The sequence below is a fragment of the Lagopus muta genome, chromosome 4 (genome assembly GCF_023343835.1).
Source record: "Lagopus muta isolate bLagMut1 chromosome 4, bLagMut1 primary, whole genome shotgun sequence".
In the NCBI taxonomy this organism is placed as follows: Eukaryota; Metazoa; Chordata; class Aves; order Galliformes; family Phasianidae; genus Lagopus; species Lagopus muta.
The window spans coordinates 37,252,972-37,265,769 of record NC_064436.1 but is presented as its reverse complement, the minus strand read 5'-3'; the positions used below and the strand labels follow the sequence as shown (position 1 = coordinate 37,265,769).

The window sequence follows — 12,798 nt, the reverse complement described above, 5'->3', positions numbered from 1 at the left end:
GCTGTCTCTTTGGTTGGATTATTTAGAAAAAGGCACTTGTAGCTTAATAACAAACCCCGGTGAGCAGTACTTCAGAGTGCCTGACTAATGTCTCTGGTATCATTAATTGCAAAATGGTGCAATGGAGTATTGCAGTGAGATGCAATACTTGGGAGATCAAGATTAACAGGCAGTTGAAATATCATTTTCAGACCATGCATGCTTTACTGGGCCCTCAAACTTTCTCAAACATGGCTCTAAACAAGGATAATTACTGTACTCAGAGCCGTTGTTATCCATAATAGAGACCAAAGGTTTTCTCTTGGTAATCTTCTGGGGAGATCTTATCACTGGGTTTCATGCACATCAAATACATCAAGTAAGGATGTGCTCAAGCTGTATATCCCTTTACAGCACCAGGTAGTAGGTATCATCTCTTTATACAGGAAGAATCCACATTGAGATGTTAAATAAGTTCCTTAGCACTTTACTGGTCCCTTTGGTGGGAGAACATGGTTAGGTAAATCCTATCTGTTAATGCCTTTACATCACTAAATGGTAGAAGGCTGTCATAGAACAGACCCTACCCACATGTTGTGTGTCCTTCAGGAAGGATTCCCAGATGTTTGTGTTCAAAGGCAGATTTTGTCAGCCAGGAGAAAATATCAGGGTTGCACTGGCAGCATCTCAACAGAATATTGAGCAGAGCAGAACTGTTTCTTTAAATATCCCTGTATTTGCTGGAAAGGCAAGGGTGGCTACAGCCTTCCAGGCTGTAGCTCAGATGCAGCTCCTTTTCTGTGGTGAGGGTATTCTGCAAAGTCATGTCAGCTTTCTTTGACTATGTGCCACTATCTGAGTGAGAGATGCTAGAAGTTACCGTTCTGTATTCTTTTGCCACAGAATGGGCTCTCCCCACTTCACATGGCAGCCCAGGGGGACCACGTGGAATGCGTCAAACATCTCCTGCAGCACAAAGCTCCTGTGGATGATGTCACTCTGGACTACCTGACTGCCCTCCACGTAGCTGCACACTGTGGCCACTATCGTGTCACCAAGCTCCTCCTGGACAAGAGAGCAAATCCCAATGCTCGTGCCCTGGTAAATCTGTCACACTTGCGTCATGTAACAAACCTACCAAGGGGACATGAGTAGCCCTTAGTAGGAAAGCAAAGTGAAAGCTGCCAACAGACTCCAGCAACCCTGAATAGCTGCAGTCATAACAGTGATTGCCACAACCTAGGATTGGGTTTACTGCCAGATTACTGATTGCCAGTATTATATCTTGCATCATTAGGCCTGTGCCAAGTGGCTGTAGGTTTAGGTCTGATAGCTCTATGGAGTACCAAAAACCATTCCTAAGTGATGGTAACTTACACATTGGTATTTTGTTGAATTAATAATTTATTTCTTCATATTATGCTACATGATACACAGAACACTTTTAAAAGCTTTCAGTTGAGTCATTAAGCTAATGGGCACAGAGAAAATATGTAAAAAAAAGCTAGAATTTCTATGTTTATAAAATGTCTATATTTATCAAATTATAACAAATTATGATGTCCCTTGTATTAGATGCCATGTTTCTTCCTTTTTAAAAAACAGTTCTGATGCTTACTTGAAAACAGGTACGATTCTTTTCACTCGCTGTGCAAACCATTATCTCTTGGGAGAAAAACATCACATTTGTCTTCAGAAATTAAAAAAATAACTTTCAAGAGTCTGAACTATCCAAACTTGCACAAGACTTTCTCTAATTGGAAGTGTTCCCATGAACTGTTCGCTGGAAGAGCCTGAAATACCAATAAATTGCATATGATGAGGGAAAGAATGAGACTGTGAGCACTTGACACCAATGCATGACAAGTACTCTGCCATTGCCTGCTGTATTCAGTGCTTCCACATCTTTTTGCTGCAGTCCCCTCTGATATCTTCCTCAGCTTCTTGCCTTGAATGTGTACTTTTCTTTCTGTGATAGCTTCTGCATCCCCAAGGAATTTATACTTCCCTGCCTCTTTGCACATCACTCGTGGCCTCTCTATGCATCAAATCTCATAATCCCTCTTTCTTCTTCTTATGTTTTTCTTCTTTGGTATTTCCCATTATCATTTTCACTTTGCTGATCTTCTTCAATGGTGTTTTTCATCCTGATTTCTAGTTTTTCTTTTCACCAGTCTCCCGATAATCTTTAGCTGTACTTTCCTCAGCTGCCCACACAGACACACTGTGTGCTAGCCTCCGCATCTTTCTTCTTCCCTTCCATGACAAGAATATACCTTCTGTTCCTCCCTTCCTGAGAAATATCTATCCTGGAAGGAAAGGAGTACACCCTCAGGCTACTGCCTCTCTGCTCTCCTACTTCCAGAGTGTTGTTTTTCTTCTCTCTCATTTCCCCCACAGTAGGGACTTGTCACCACTGGCTTGTTTATAGTATTTAATACATTCAGAATGCTCATCATTTTTGTTAGTGAAGTTTTTTCAGTTTTTTTCTGACTCTCATTCAAACTGTTTCTCACTTAAATAGCAAAGTTAAATAAACTCAGGCAGTAGAATTAAGTGGAAAAAATGGAAACTTCTGAAGCAGTAAAAGTTCTAATGAAATATATTGAAAGATGTAATGCAGGAGCTAGAATATATGATGGTTTTGATTACTTCTTAAGAAACTGGGGAAGGTTATTTGTGATATTTAGCAGAGAGTCCTGTGTTGGAAGAAGTTTTATAAATTACTCATTTTGTACTATATTAAAAAAATCATTAATATTTGCAAAATGTTGTGGGGATACAAGCACCTCATGAGTTCTTAGTTTTTTCAATTTTTGTACTCCTTAAAGTTCCTTCAAAACAACTGGTAATTAACATTTCTCTTAACAGAAGCTGACTGTCATGTGTCTCTTTCTACAAGCTAAGTTATTTACTACTAGTTGAGTGTTTCTCAGTACTGATCCTTTTTATAAGAAAATAGAGTATGTAGTTGACATTGTTTAAAAAATATATATATATATACATCTGTGCTTTTCACTAAAACGTTCACATGCAGTGAATAATGTGTTTGCTTAACTTTAGGCACACACCCTGTGTTAGCAATGCATAAAAACAGCTTGAAGTCAAAGCATGTATTACACACACAATGTGAAGACATGCTTTGTTGAAAAAGCCCCAGTTTTACTGAATAAACATTTTGAAAGAAATGAATATCTATTGAGGGTAAGCAAAACACTAAAACTACTGTCTCGCAGTTTAAAGTGCTAGGCTGCATCTCTGGCTTAAGATGTTCCCTCCTCTATTCCTCGTTCTCTCCTGTTCCTGCTCCTTCCCATTAAATTTTAACCCAGATACCAAGGGTAAAGAATTGGTATTGTGAAACAAAAGCTGAAATAGTGGTATTAATGTAACACACTTAAAATGTGCACACACACTTAGAAATGAATACAGTATACTGCAGGTTGATTTGTAAATACTAAATTAATATACATAGATACTTAGTTTACAAGCTTACAGAATAAAGAAAAAAAAAAAAAAAGATGGAATCTGGTAGAAATACTCTGTTCCGTTCTTAGAAAGGTATAGTATGTGCTTTATACATCTCAAAAGACCCTAACTGATTTCAAAGTTATTCTTACATATATATATGTGCAGTCTTTGGAACCGCATACATGCATGCACATGGGCATAACTTTGTGACTCAGAACGGGCACATCTGTATTTGGTTTTGAGAGGTCTAAGTTCAGTTTCTCTCCATTGCTAGAGAAGAAAGCAGCAGCACTGCTTTGTTCTCCTTGAGGCTCCTGGGAGATTTCTGTAATTCATAACCTCTTCTGCTTAAAGAACAATTGCTTCTACTACTCTAACACTTCTGCTCCCAGTGTGCCAGCATGGAGCTATGTAGAAAGTGTAGCTGCATGTTTTTAACTAACATGACTGTCTTTTGCACAGAATGGTTTTACTCCACTGCACATTGCCTGCAAGAAAAATCGCATCAAAGTCATGGAACTCCTGGTGAAATATGGGGCTTCAATCCAGGCTATAACGGAGGTAGAAAAATGTTTCATACCCTGAAGAAACATTCCTTCTCTTTCTCCTTTTTTTTGCTTCTTTTTTTCTCTTTCCTGTCATGCCCCACCTTCGCTTATGTTTATTTAAACAAAGAAGCCCCTCCCCTATGCTCGTGCAGAGGAGTAAAACTGCTCTTGCTTTGTTTCGCAGTCGGGCCTCACACCAATACATGTGGCTGCATTTATGGGCCACTTGAACATAGTCCTCCTTCTGCTGCAGAACGGAGCCTCTCCCGATGTCACTAACATTGTGAGTATGGCTTTGACTAGAATCATCTGTGTGATGCTCACTACAAAAAGGTCCATGTGGTGCAAACAAAGGTCACATTTTAATGATATTTCATTACTTTATTCTCTGTTAGGACAAATTATGCTAGCACTTTTCCCAAACAGTGAAGAGGGGAAAATAGCTACTGTATAGGCATTGTAAGCCACTTGTGGTTTTGTGTACTCTCCTGCAATGCCTGAGTAGGTAAAATTCCCTTAAAAACAGTCAAAGCTCGCCAAATACATTGCAAGCTGATTATAAACCAAGTCAATTCAGAATGATGAAATTTATCTCCAAGAGACTCTAACTTCTACTTGCATAGCCTTGCTGGCCATAATGAAATTGTGTCATTTGTATTAATAAAAGGGTATTAAATGCTCAAACCTAATTAAACAAGAAGTTAAAATATTAAATTCAAGGTGTTCCTTTTATACAGGAAATTCTAGGGACTAGTGCCTTGCGAAAGAACATATTTAAACTTGGAATATGTGACCTTTGGGGGATAACTAAATGCAGAACCTGACTTATCATAGAATAATGGATGTGTTTGTATACCAATACCGAGTTACCAAGAATAATAACCATAAAAAGAATGTGATGATTTCCTAAGTTGTATTTCATAGATATCTTACTGTTTGAATTTGTCATTATAAACAAATATTTAATTTCTGACTATCTGCTCATTAAAAGCAGCTCTTTACCAGTAATGTTATAAAAAAGTGTTCCCAAGAAGAAAATAACAAGAAAAGGTTATTAATTCAGGTACGCTGATTTATTAGTTTTTCCTGTCCAGAAAAATCTTATATGGAGCCTAGTGACAGCTTTATGCACACCAAGCTGTTTGTCTGAATCATTAGGACAGATTCTTCTTGATAAAACATTTTACTGGTTTCTATTTCTTGTAAAAGCAATCTGTACATAAAACCTTTATTGATGAGACAGAAGCTAACAAGAAATTGTTGTGGAAACAATTTAAAATACTGTGGTGGTGTTGCTGGACATATTTATGCAAAGTTTAACACTTTACAGATTGTGCTAGGTATCTTGGCTTTTACTTGGTAAGCAGAAGTCCCCTGCTGGATTACTAAGTGTTTCCAAATGCTGAATTGTGTTGTTAACTCAGGTATAAAAGGGTGTTTATAGAAACTTCATCATTGGATTGTGAGAAATGTAAAAATTATTCTCATTTTAAACAGTTCATTCTTCAGGTAATAATGTTTACGTAGATTCTGCATTATGATTTGTAACAGAGGCTGTGAGATTTTGTTTGCTGCCTACTTACTAATCACAGATGGTGATCCAACATTAATTTTAAATTGATCATTAGCGAATCAACTACATGTCCAGAGGGTTTGCTTTGAGTTCATAATAGGAGGCAAACTCAGGTTACTTCTTTTTGCCATGTCTATGCAGGTTGAGAAGACCTGATCTCTGACACAGAAGGTCTTGACAAGAGTGTCCAGTTCGGCAGTTACAGTTTAACTTGACAGTCACAGTAATAACATATAGTCCAGCTCTATAGTAAGAAGAAAAAAACTCTTAACAGATAGAAATGATCAGTCCTGCTGTGTTGTCATACTTAACAGATATATGCAGAACTGTCCCAGCGCCTAATGTATCAGATACCAGTGAGCTGCACAGAGACTATTTTAGTCCACTTCATGACACTGAGCTCAGGAAATATTGAACTGTGCAAAATTCAGCTTGAAATGCCATCATCAAGGAGTAGTCACTTTCAGTGTTTTTTTTGCAAACCTATGCAAAAAGTAAATGCTTCAAATGTGTCACCTGTACTTCATTATCATGATCTGAAATTCAACATCACTCCAGTTAGCCTTCCAGAATTTCATATGCTCCTTCAAATTCTGTTTGCTGTAGAAGGCTTGAAGCAAGATTCATTTCATAGCCTACAGACAGATCTGTGCTGCTGAGCACAGATTTTACACGTTTCATATGCTGGCTCAGTTGTGCACAGCTGCTGCAAGGCATTTTAAAGCTGCCAGCTCCACACAGTGTGCAGAAAGAGACCATCTGGAGAAAAACTTGCTTCCATTTTGAGGCTTGTGTGCCTCACAATCCCTAGAAAGAGACAGGTTCATTGTACAATTGCACAGAGAGATAATGTTCAGTGTACATCAGCAGAAGCTGATGCACCTGTATATAAAAACCTGAGGAACATATGTGACCAGGCAGGTGTAAAAGGTAGAATACTGTATAAATAATTTTTCTCCAGGATTGCCGAATTTGCAAACCATAAACTACCCAGGCTTGGCACATGTATGCATGCACTGTTCTTAGCTCCCTGTCTCAGCTGGCAGAAATGCAGAGCTATATTTCTTCATGGAGGCTTAAAACATTGAAATTTTTTTACTTTTCTGCAGCGTGGAGAAACTGCACTGCACATGGCAGCACGTGCCGGGCAGGTGGAAGTAGTTCGTTGTCTCCTGAGAAATGGGGCCCTAGTTGACGCTCGAGCCAGGGTAGGTGTTCTGCTCACAGGTTTTTTTTGCTTTTTCTTACTAAAAATTGTCGCTGAAACAGGGAACCAAGGGAGAATTAATTTCATTTTTATATAGTCTGTGAATTCAACACTAAACAAATCTTAAACAGTTCCAAAAGCAGCAATGTATTTCTGTGTGGATGTTTCAAATAGAATGTGTGCAGTGGGTTGACCCTGCCTGGCCAGTCGTTCTGGCTGTCTTCATGCCATTGCTTGTTCTTTCCTTGTGGGATCAGGATAGACAATCAAAAGGTAAAAAGTGTTTGAAACTCTTGGGTTGAGATAAAAGCAGTTAGTAAGTGAGGGAAAAGGGAAAAAATAACAGCAGAACAGTATAAACACAGAACAAAACAAGCACTCCCCCCCTTGCAAGTGACGCAAAGGCAATCACTCACCACCTCCCACAAGCAGATTGGTGTTCAGCCTGTCTCCAAGCAACAGCTTTTTTGGAAAAGTTCACCCTCTAGTTTTATTGCTAGGTATGACATTACAGGGAATGGATTATCTTCTTGGTCCATTCAGATCAGCTGTCTTGGCTGTGTCACCTTCCAGCTAAGAAGGCCTTGACACTGTGCAAGCACTGCTCAGCAATACCTAAACCACTGGTGTGTTAGCAATCCCATTTTGGTCATAAATCTAAAACATAGCACCATAGGAGCTGCTAGAAGAGAATCACCCCCAGTCCCAGGCAGACTCTATACAATATGCCTGATTCAGACCAGCAGCAGCTGTTCCATCTAAGTGAGAAGGTATACAGCAATATCCTAAATCCAAACATCAGGCATTCTGATAGCAGTTAGAACTAGATTACAAGTGAGGGGGGAGCTATGCGTCATCTTACTGAGACAAGAAAAATGATGTTTTTCTTTATGTTACTTTCTGTTACAAGCTGAATCTCATCTGAAAAATTAACCTGCCCTCTTCTACTGCTTTTTTGTGCTGTTGCTTCTTAGTATTTTTCCAAGACAAATGCATAGAAATGTTTATTAATATGAAACATAATATTGGGTTCAGAATAGTTCTACCTGCTCTAATTGTCTACTTGATTTGAGTTGTAGGAAGAACAGACTCCACTGCACATTGCCTCTCGCTTGGGTAAAACAGAGATTGTTCAGCTTCTGCTACAGCACATGGCCCATCCTGATGCTGCAACAACTAATGGATACACTCCACTGCACATCTCTGCCAGAGAGGGACAAGTTGATGTTGCATCAGTTCTCCTAGAGGCAGGTGCCTCACACTCCATGTCCACCAAAGTAAGTCAGAACACTTTGTGACTGTACTCTAGTAGTATAAGCAGTGTATGCTTGACCATGCCTGTTTCATGAGGGATGTGCTTTCGCTCTGAGAAACTGAGCTACTATGCATCTTGTTTTGTTCCTATTTAATCGACAGCAATCCAGTAAACTGAAGTAATGTATTAGGCATTGATTGAGTTTTGACAGTTTTTACTGTCATCCGAAGTAGAGAGTTTGGATCCTACTGAAGCCAAATTCAGGTCATGATAAATAATGGCTATAACAAGCTTAAAATGTAAATGAGGTCCTTCTATATAACTCTTTGCCATTGTGTTATGAACAGGACTTTTGTTGCCAAAATTTTCAAACTAGAAAGTGCAGATTTGAGGGAAGGGAGCAAATTATTATTATTTTTCCTAATGAACAAGTCTGTTTATTTTTTCAATACCTTGTTTATTTAAACAGTAAAATAATTATGTCTGTACTAAATGAAAGGATTGTTCCTAAATGTTTGTTTATACAATTCAGTATCTGTCCAGTCTCATCTAATTCTGAATTTATTTTCAGCAGTTCTATAAGCAAGATGTCACATGACCCAATGGGCCATTTTTCTAAACTTCTAAACTTTCTAAAAAGAAAGTCTGTGGAATACTATTGTTTTGTTAGCAAAAAATGGCTACCAATACATTCCTAATGGAGTGCTAAAAATATAAGAAAATAGATACTGTGACTAGAATTATGTGCCAAGGTATTTCTTTCTAATGTATTACATGTGATTAAATAGTACCTCTGATTTTACAGTGGGAGCTTACAATGTATTTTTGAAAAATTTGATGTTTTCTGGGGTTTAGAGGACTAAAGCAGTAATTCTGAAATTGTGATCTATGGATTACTGGGCATGCTTGCTGTTGTTCTTTTATCTGTCTGTTGAATCACATAAAAGTGGCTAAAAATACACTAAATACTTTCTCAGTTTTCCAAACTGTTTAGTGACATTTGCTTTTAGTATTGCAGAAACATTCTATAATTATGAATACGGGGAGATGTAACCCTCCAGATAATCTTTCTACAAAACTTTGATTCATGAGCTGGAAATGTATGAGATTTCCTAACATAAACTCCTGTTGAGGTGGGATTTCTGGAACAAGTTGATGATGATAAGCATTACGCATTGCTTACGTGTCATGCAAATAGGTATTTGCAGCTACCTGGAATTACTGTCAGAACAACAGTGTAGTCTGCCACCTACTGTTTTCCTTACCAGACTTGATTTTTAAAACTGAAAGAGTAGATGAACCATCTAACCATCTAAACCATGAAGCATTAGTTTTTCACAGACTCTGTGCATCACTGATATGTGTTACTAAAATAAATAGAAAAGTACTCCTTCAAAAATGCAAGATTTTTGTCATGCCAGTATGATGTGTTTCCAAAAGCACTGCTATTGAGTCAGGCAGTGATGTTTTTAGCTGAAGTTCTGAGGCTCCAGCAGAGACTGTTGTTAATAAAAAAAAAAAAAAAAAAGACCAAGTTGAAATTCTTCAACAAGCTCTCTAAAGAACGAACACAAAGTTTGGAGCTTTTCTTGCTGAATTTAGTTGGTGTTTCATCATTACTGGCACCAATTGACACAGGAAATATTTCTACAACTGTTATCATAAAGCCAAAAAAAAATAATAATGGAGCTGGTTTGGAATAGAAATTTGAACAAGTGCCTTCCTTGCTCATAGTGTTATGTTGCTAGCAGAATCTGTATCAGATAAACCATATGCTACTCTGCCATCACATCCATGGGAAAGAATAATGAAAGGGGAAAACTTATTTTGTATTTCATGGTTATCAAAATGCTTTTAAGAGATGATGCTATTTCACCATTAGGCTATTGATTCTGGCACCTTGAGTATAGGTCAAGGAATTACCAACTTGTTTAATAACGTAGCTCTCAAAAGGTAGGTGTCAGCATGCTTTTTAACACAAACATTTGCTTTTGTCTCCTGAAATTTTTCAGAAGGGATTCACGCCTTTGCATGTGGCAGCCAAATATGGGAGCCTAGAAGTGGCAAAGCTCCTCCTGCAGCGTCGTGCCTCTCCTGATTCAGCTGGCAAGGTACTAAGCAGAAAGAAACAAAAATTAGCAGCATTTTGGGTTCTTACTTGGTGCAATGTGTGTGCAAAGGAAGCCTGCAGCCACTTTCATATGGTGGTGTTAGCTTAAGATCACGCCCTCCCAAGGCTGTCAGTTGTGTCTGATAGCGTTGGAGGCAATGGTGCTGAGCACTGGGTTTAGGTTCCCTACAGGAGGGTTATGCAATGGGCAGCTCAGAGGGCAAAGATGTTTCTGTGGCTCCAAAAATACCGATTTCATAGGAATGTCCAAACTGTAGAAATCATAATTCAAAAACCTGGGGGTAAGACCGTTTTTTCGCTCCGTGCTGTGGGAACTGGCTCTCACAGGGTTGGGGGAGACGGAAACCACACTGGTGGCCGCATCAAGCAGGGCCGCCCAGGCTCCCCCTCAGCTGCTCTTCTCTGCATTAAACAGCCACTGCCCGTGACTTCTGGTCACTAACATTAACCACCACCCCGTGCTCGGGGTCCCGCTGGTACCCTCCCGCACTAACGCCCCTAACCGCCCTTACAGAACGGCCTCACGCCCCTGCACGTGGCGGCCCATTACGACAACCAGAAGGTGGCGCTGCTGTTGCTGGAGAAGGGCGCCTCGCCCCACGTGACCGCCAAGGTGAGCTCTGCCCCAACTGCTCGTGCAGTCACAGCATTGCTGAGGTTGGAAGGCACTGTTAAGATTTTCCGGTCCAACTGTCTGCTTATCGCTACACTAAACCACGTCCCTCAGTGCCACCGCTACCCTTTCCTTGAGCACCTCCAGGGTGGTGACTCCACCAGTTCCCAGGGCAGCCTGTTCCAATACCTCACCACTCATTCTGAAAGAATTCTTCCTAATATCCATCCTGAACTTTCCCTGGCACAACCTGAGGCCATTCCCTCTCATCCTATCACTGTTACATGGGAGAAGAGGCCAATCCCTACTTCACCATGACATCCCTTCGGGAGTTGTTGAGAGCCATGAGGTCTCCCCTGAGCCTCCTCTTCTCTAGACTCAACAATCCCAGCTCCCTCAGATGTTCCTCATAAGACTTGTGCTCCAGACCCCTCACCAGCTTAATTGCTCTTCTCTGGACGCTCCAGGGCCTCAATGTCTTTCTTGCAGTGAGGGACCCAAAACTGAGCACAGCACTTAAGGTGCAGCCTCACCAATGCTGAACACAGAGGGATGATCAACTCCCTGCTCCTGCTGGATGCACTATTTCTGATACAAGCCAGGATGCCTTGGCCTTCTCATCCACCTGGGCTGTTTGCCAACTCATGTTCAGCCAAAACCCCCCAATCCTTTGCTTCCACAAAGCCTTCCAGTCACTCTGCCCCACACCTGTAGTGTTGCACTGAGTTGTTGCAACCAAAGTGCCAGACCTGACATTTGGTCTTGTTGAACTTCATCCCACTGGCCTCATGCCAGTGATCAGTCTGTCCAGGTCCCCCAGGCCTTTCTTCCCTCAGGCGGATCAGTATATCGTCCCAGCTTGGTATCGTCTGCAAATTTACTGAGGGTGCATTCAATCCTCTCATCCAGATCATCAGTAAAGTTATTAAACAGGACTAGCCCTAATACTGACCCCTGAGGAGCACCTCTAGTGACTGGTCACCAGCTGGATTGACCTCTATTCACCATTTTTGGGACCTTGACATCCAGCCAGGTTTTTACTTACTGAAAAGTACACATGTCTAAGCCCCCCTTCCTTCTTTCCTCCCTCCTTCCTACCCTTTCTTCCCGCTGCTTTTCTCTCTGTTTCATGGAGAGCAGGAGGCAGCACCATGTCTAATACCTTCATGAGAGGGCAGCCTGGCCACAACCTCCTTTGGTACTGTAGCCAGTGCTAGTTCCATGTGGGAAGTTTCAATTCAATGTAAATTTAAACAAAAACAAACAAAACAACAACAACAAACCTCAAACAAACAAACAAGGTGTGGATGTGACTGAGTGTTGGAACAGGTTGTTCACAGGGACGTGGGATCCTTGGAAGTGGTAAAAATGCGACTAGGCCAGACCCTGAGCAATCTCATATGAATAACCACCCAACTGCACAAATTATTGTTCTTCCAAACCTTTCCTGAAAAAGAGCTACATATGTGTATGCATGCATATTTGTGCCTCTCTTTGCTCGTTTTATGTTTGTGAGTTTGAGTCATAGTTGGAGCTTACTTCAGTGTTCTGTAATATTGCAAACAACGTGTATATTATGACCACATACATGCAGAATTCATTCTGGGATTGCAAATGGTGTTATGATTTCACAGTGTTAGGCAAAGGCTACCAAAAGGCAAAAATAATGAGAATTTGTGCTGTCTTCAGCATGCTTTGTCCTGTAAGGGACTGCTGTTTTACATGCTTTCTAGAAAATGGGGCCCATCCTTGAAGTGATTATATGAGAACTTTTTACATTGATGTGCAAGAAAGGTGGCAAAAGCCACAGTTGCCATTGGATAGCTAGGTGAAGTTCCCTTTTAAGAAGATACAGACCAACCAACATCTCCACAGAGACTGTCTGATGTAATCTATTTTCATGATATTCTGCGATTCTAAATCTTCCCACTTAGTTCATTCTAAAGTGATTAAAGGTGGGAAGTTGTCTTGTTCTGAGAGTAGCAATAATGTCTTTCTGCTTTGCTTAAATGGTCAATTTG

At 40.3% G+C, this 12,798-nt stretch overlaps 1 protein-coding gene across 15 annotated transcripts in view; it reads left to right on the top strand.

Moving 5' to 3' along the window:
* ANK2 (ankyrin 2) overlaps nucleotides 1–12,798 on the top strand; it is a 178,113-nt gene that overhangs the window by 82,621 nt on the left and 82,694 nt on the right. For 8 of the 15 annotated variants that reach the window (XM_048943211.1, XM_048943212.1, XM_048943215.1 and 5 more), the window contains 7 exons: nucleotides 883–1,080; nucleotides 3,913–4,011; nucleotides 4,183–4,281; nucleotides 6,681–6,779; nucleotides 7,858–8,055; nucleotides 10,046–10,144; nucleotides 10,679–10,777. In XM_048943211.1, coding sequence (XP_048799168.1) covers nucleotides 883–1,080; nucleotides 3,913–4,011; nucleotides 4,183–4,281; nucleotides 6,681–6,779; nucleotides 7,858–8,055; nucleotides 10,046–10,144; nucleotides 10,679–10,777 — 891 coding nt within the window. The remainder of the gene's footprint in view (nucleotides 1–882; nucleotides 1,081–3,912; nucleotides 4,012–4,182; nucleotides 4,282–6,680; nucleotides 6,780–7,857; nucleotides 8,056–10,045; nucleotides 10,145–10,678; nucleotides 10,778–12,798) is intronic. The other 7 variants (XM_048943219.1, XM_048943222.1, XM_048943221.1 and 4 more) reach the window with 3 other exon arrangements.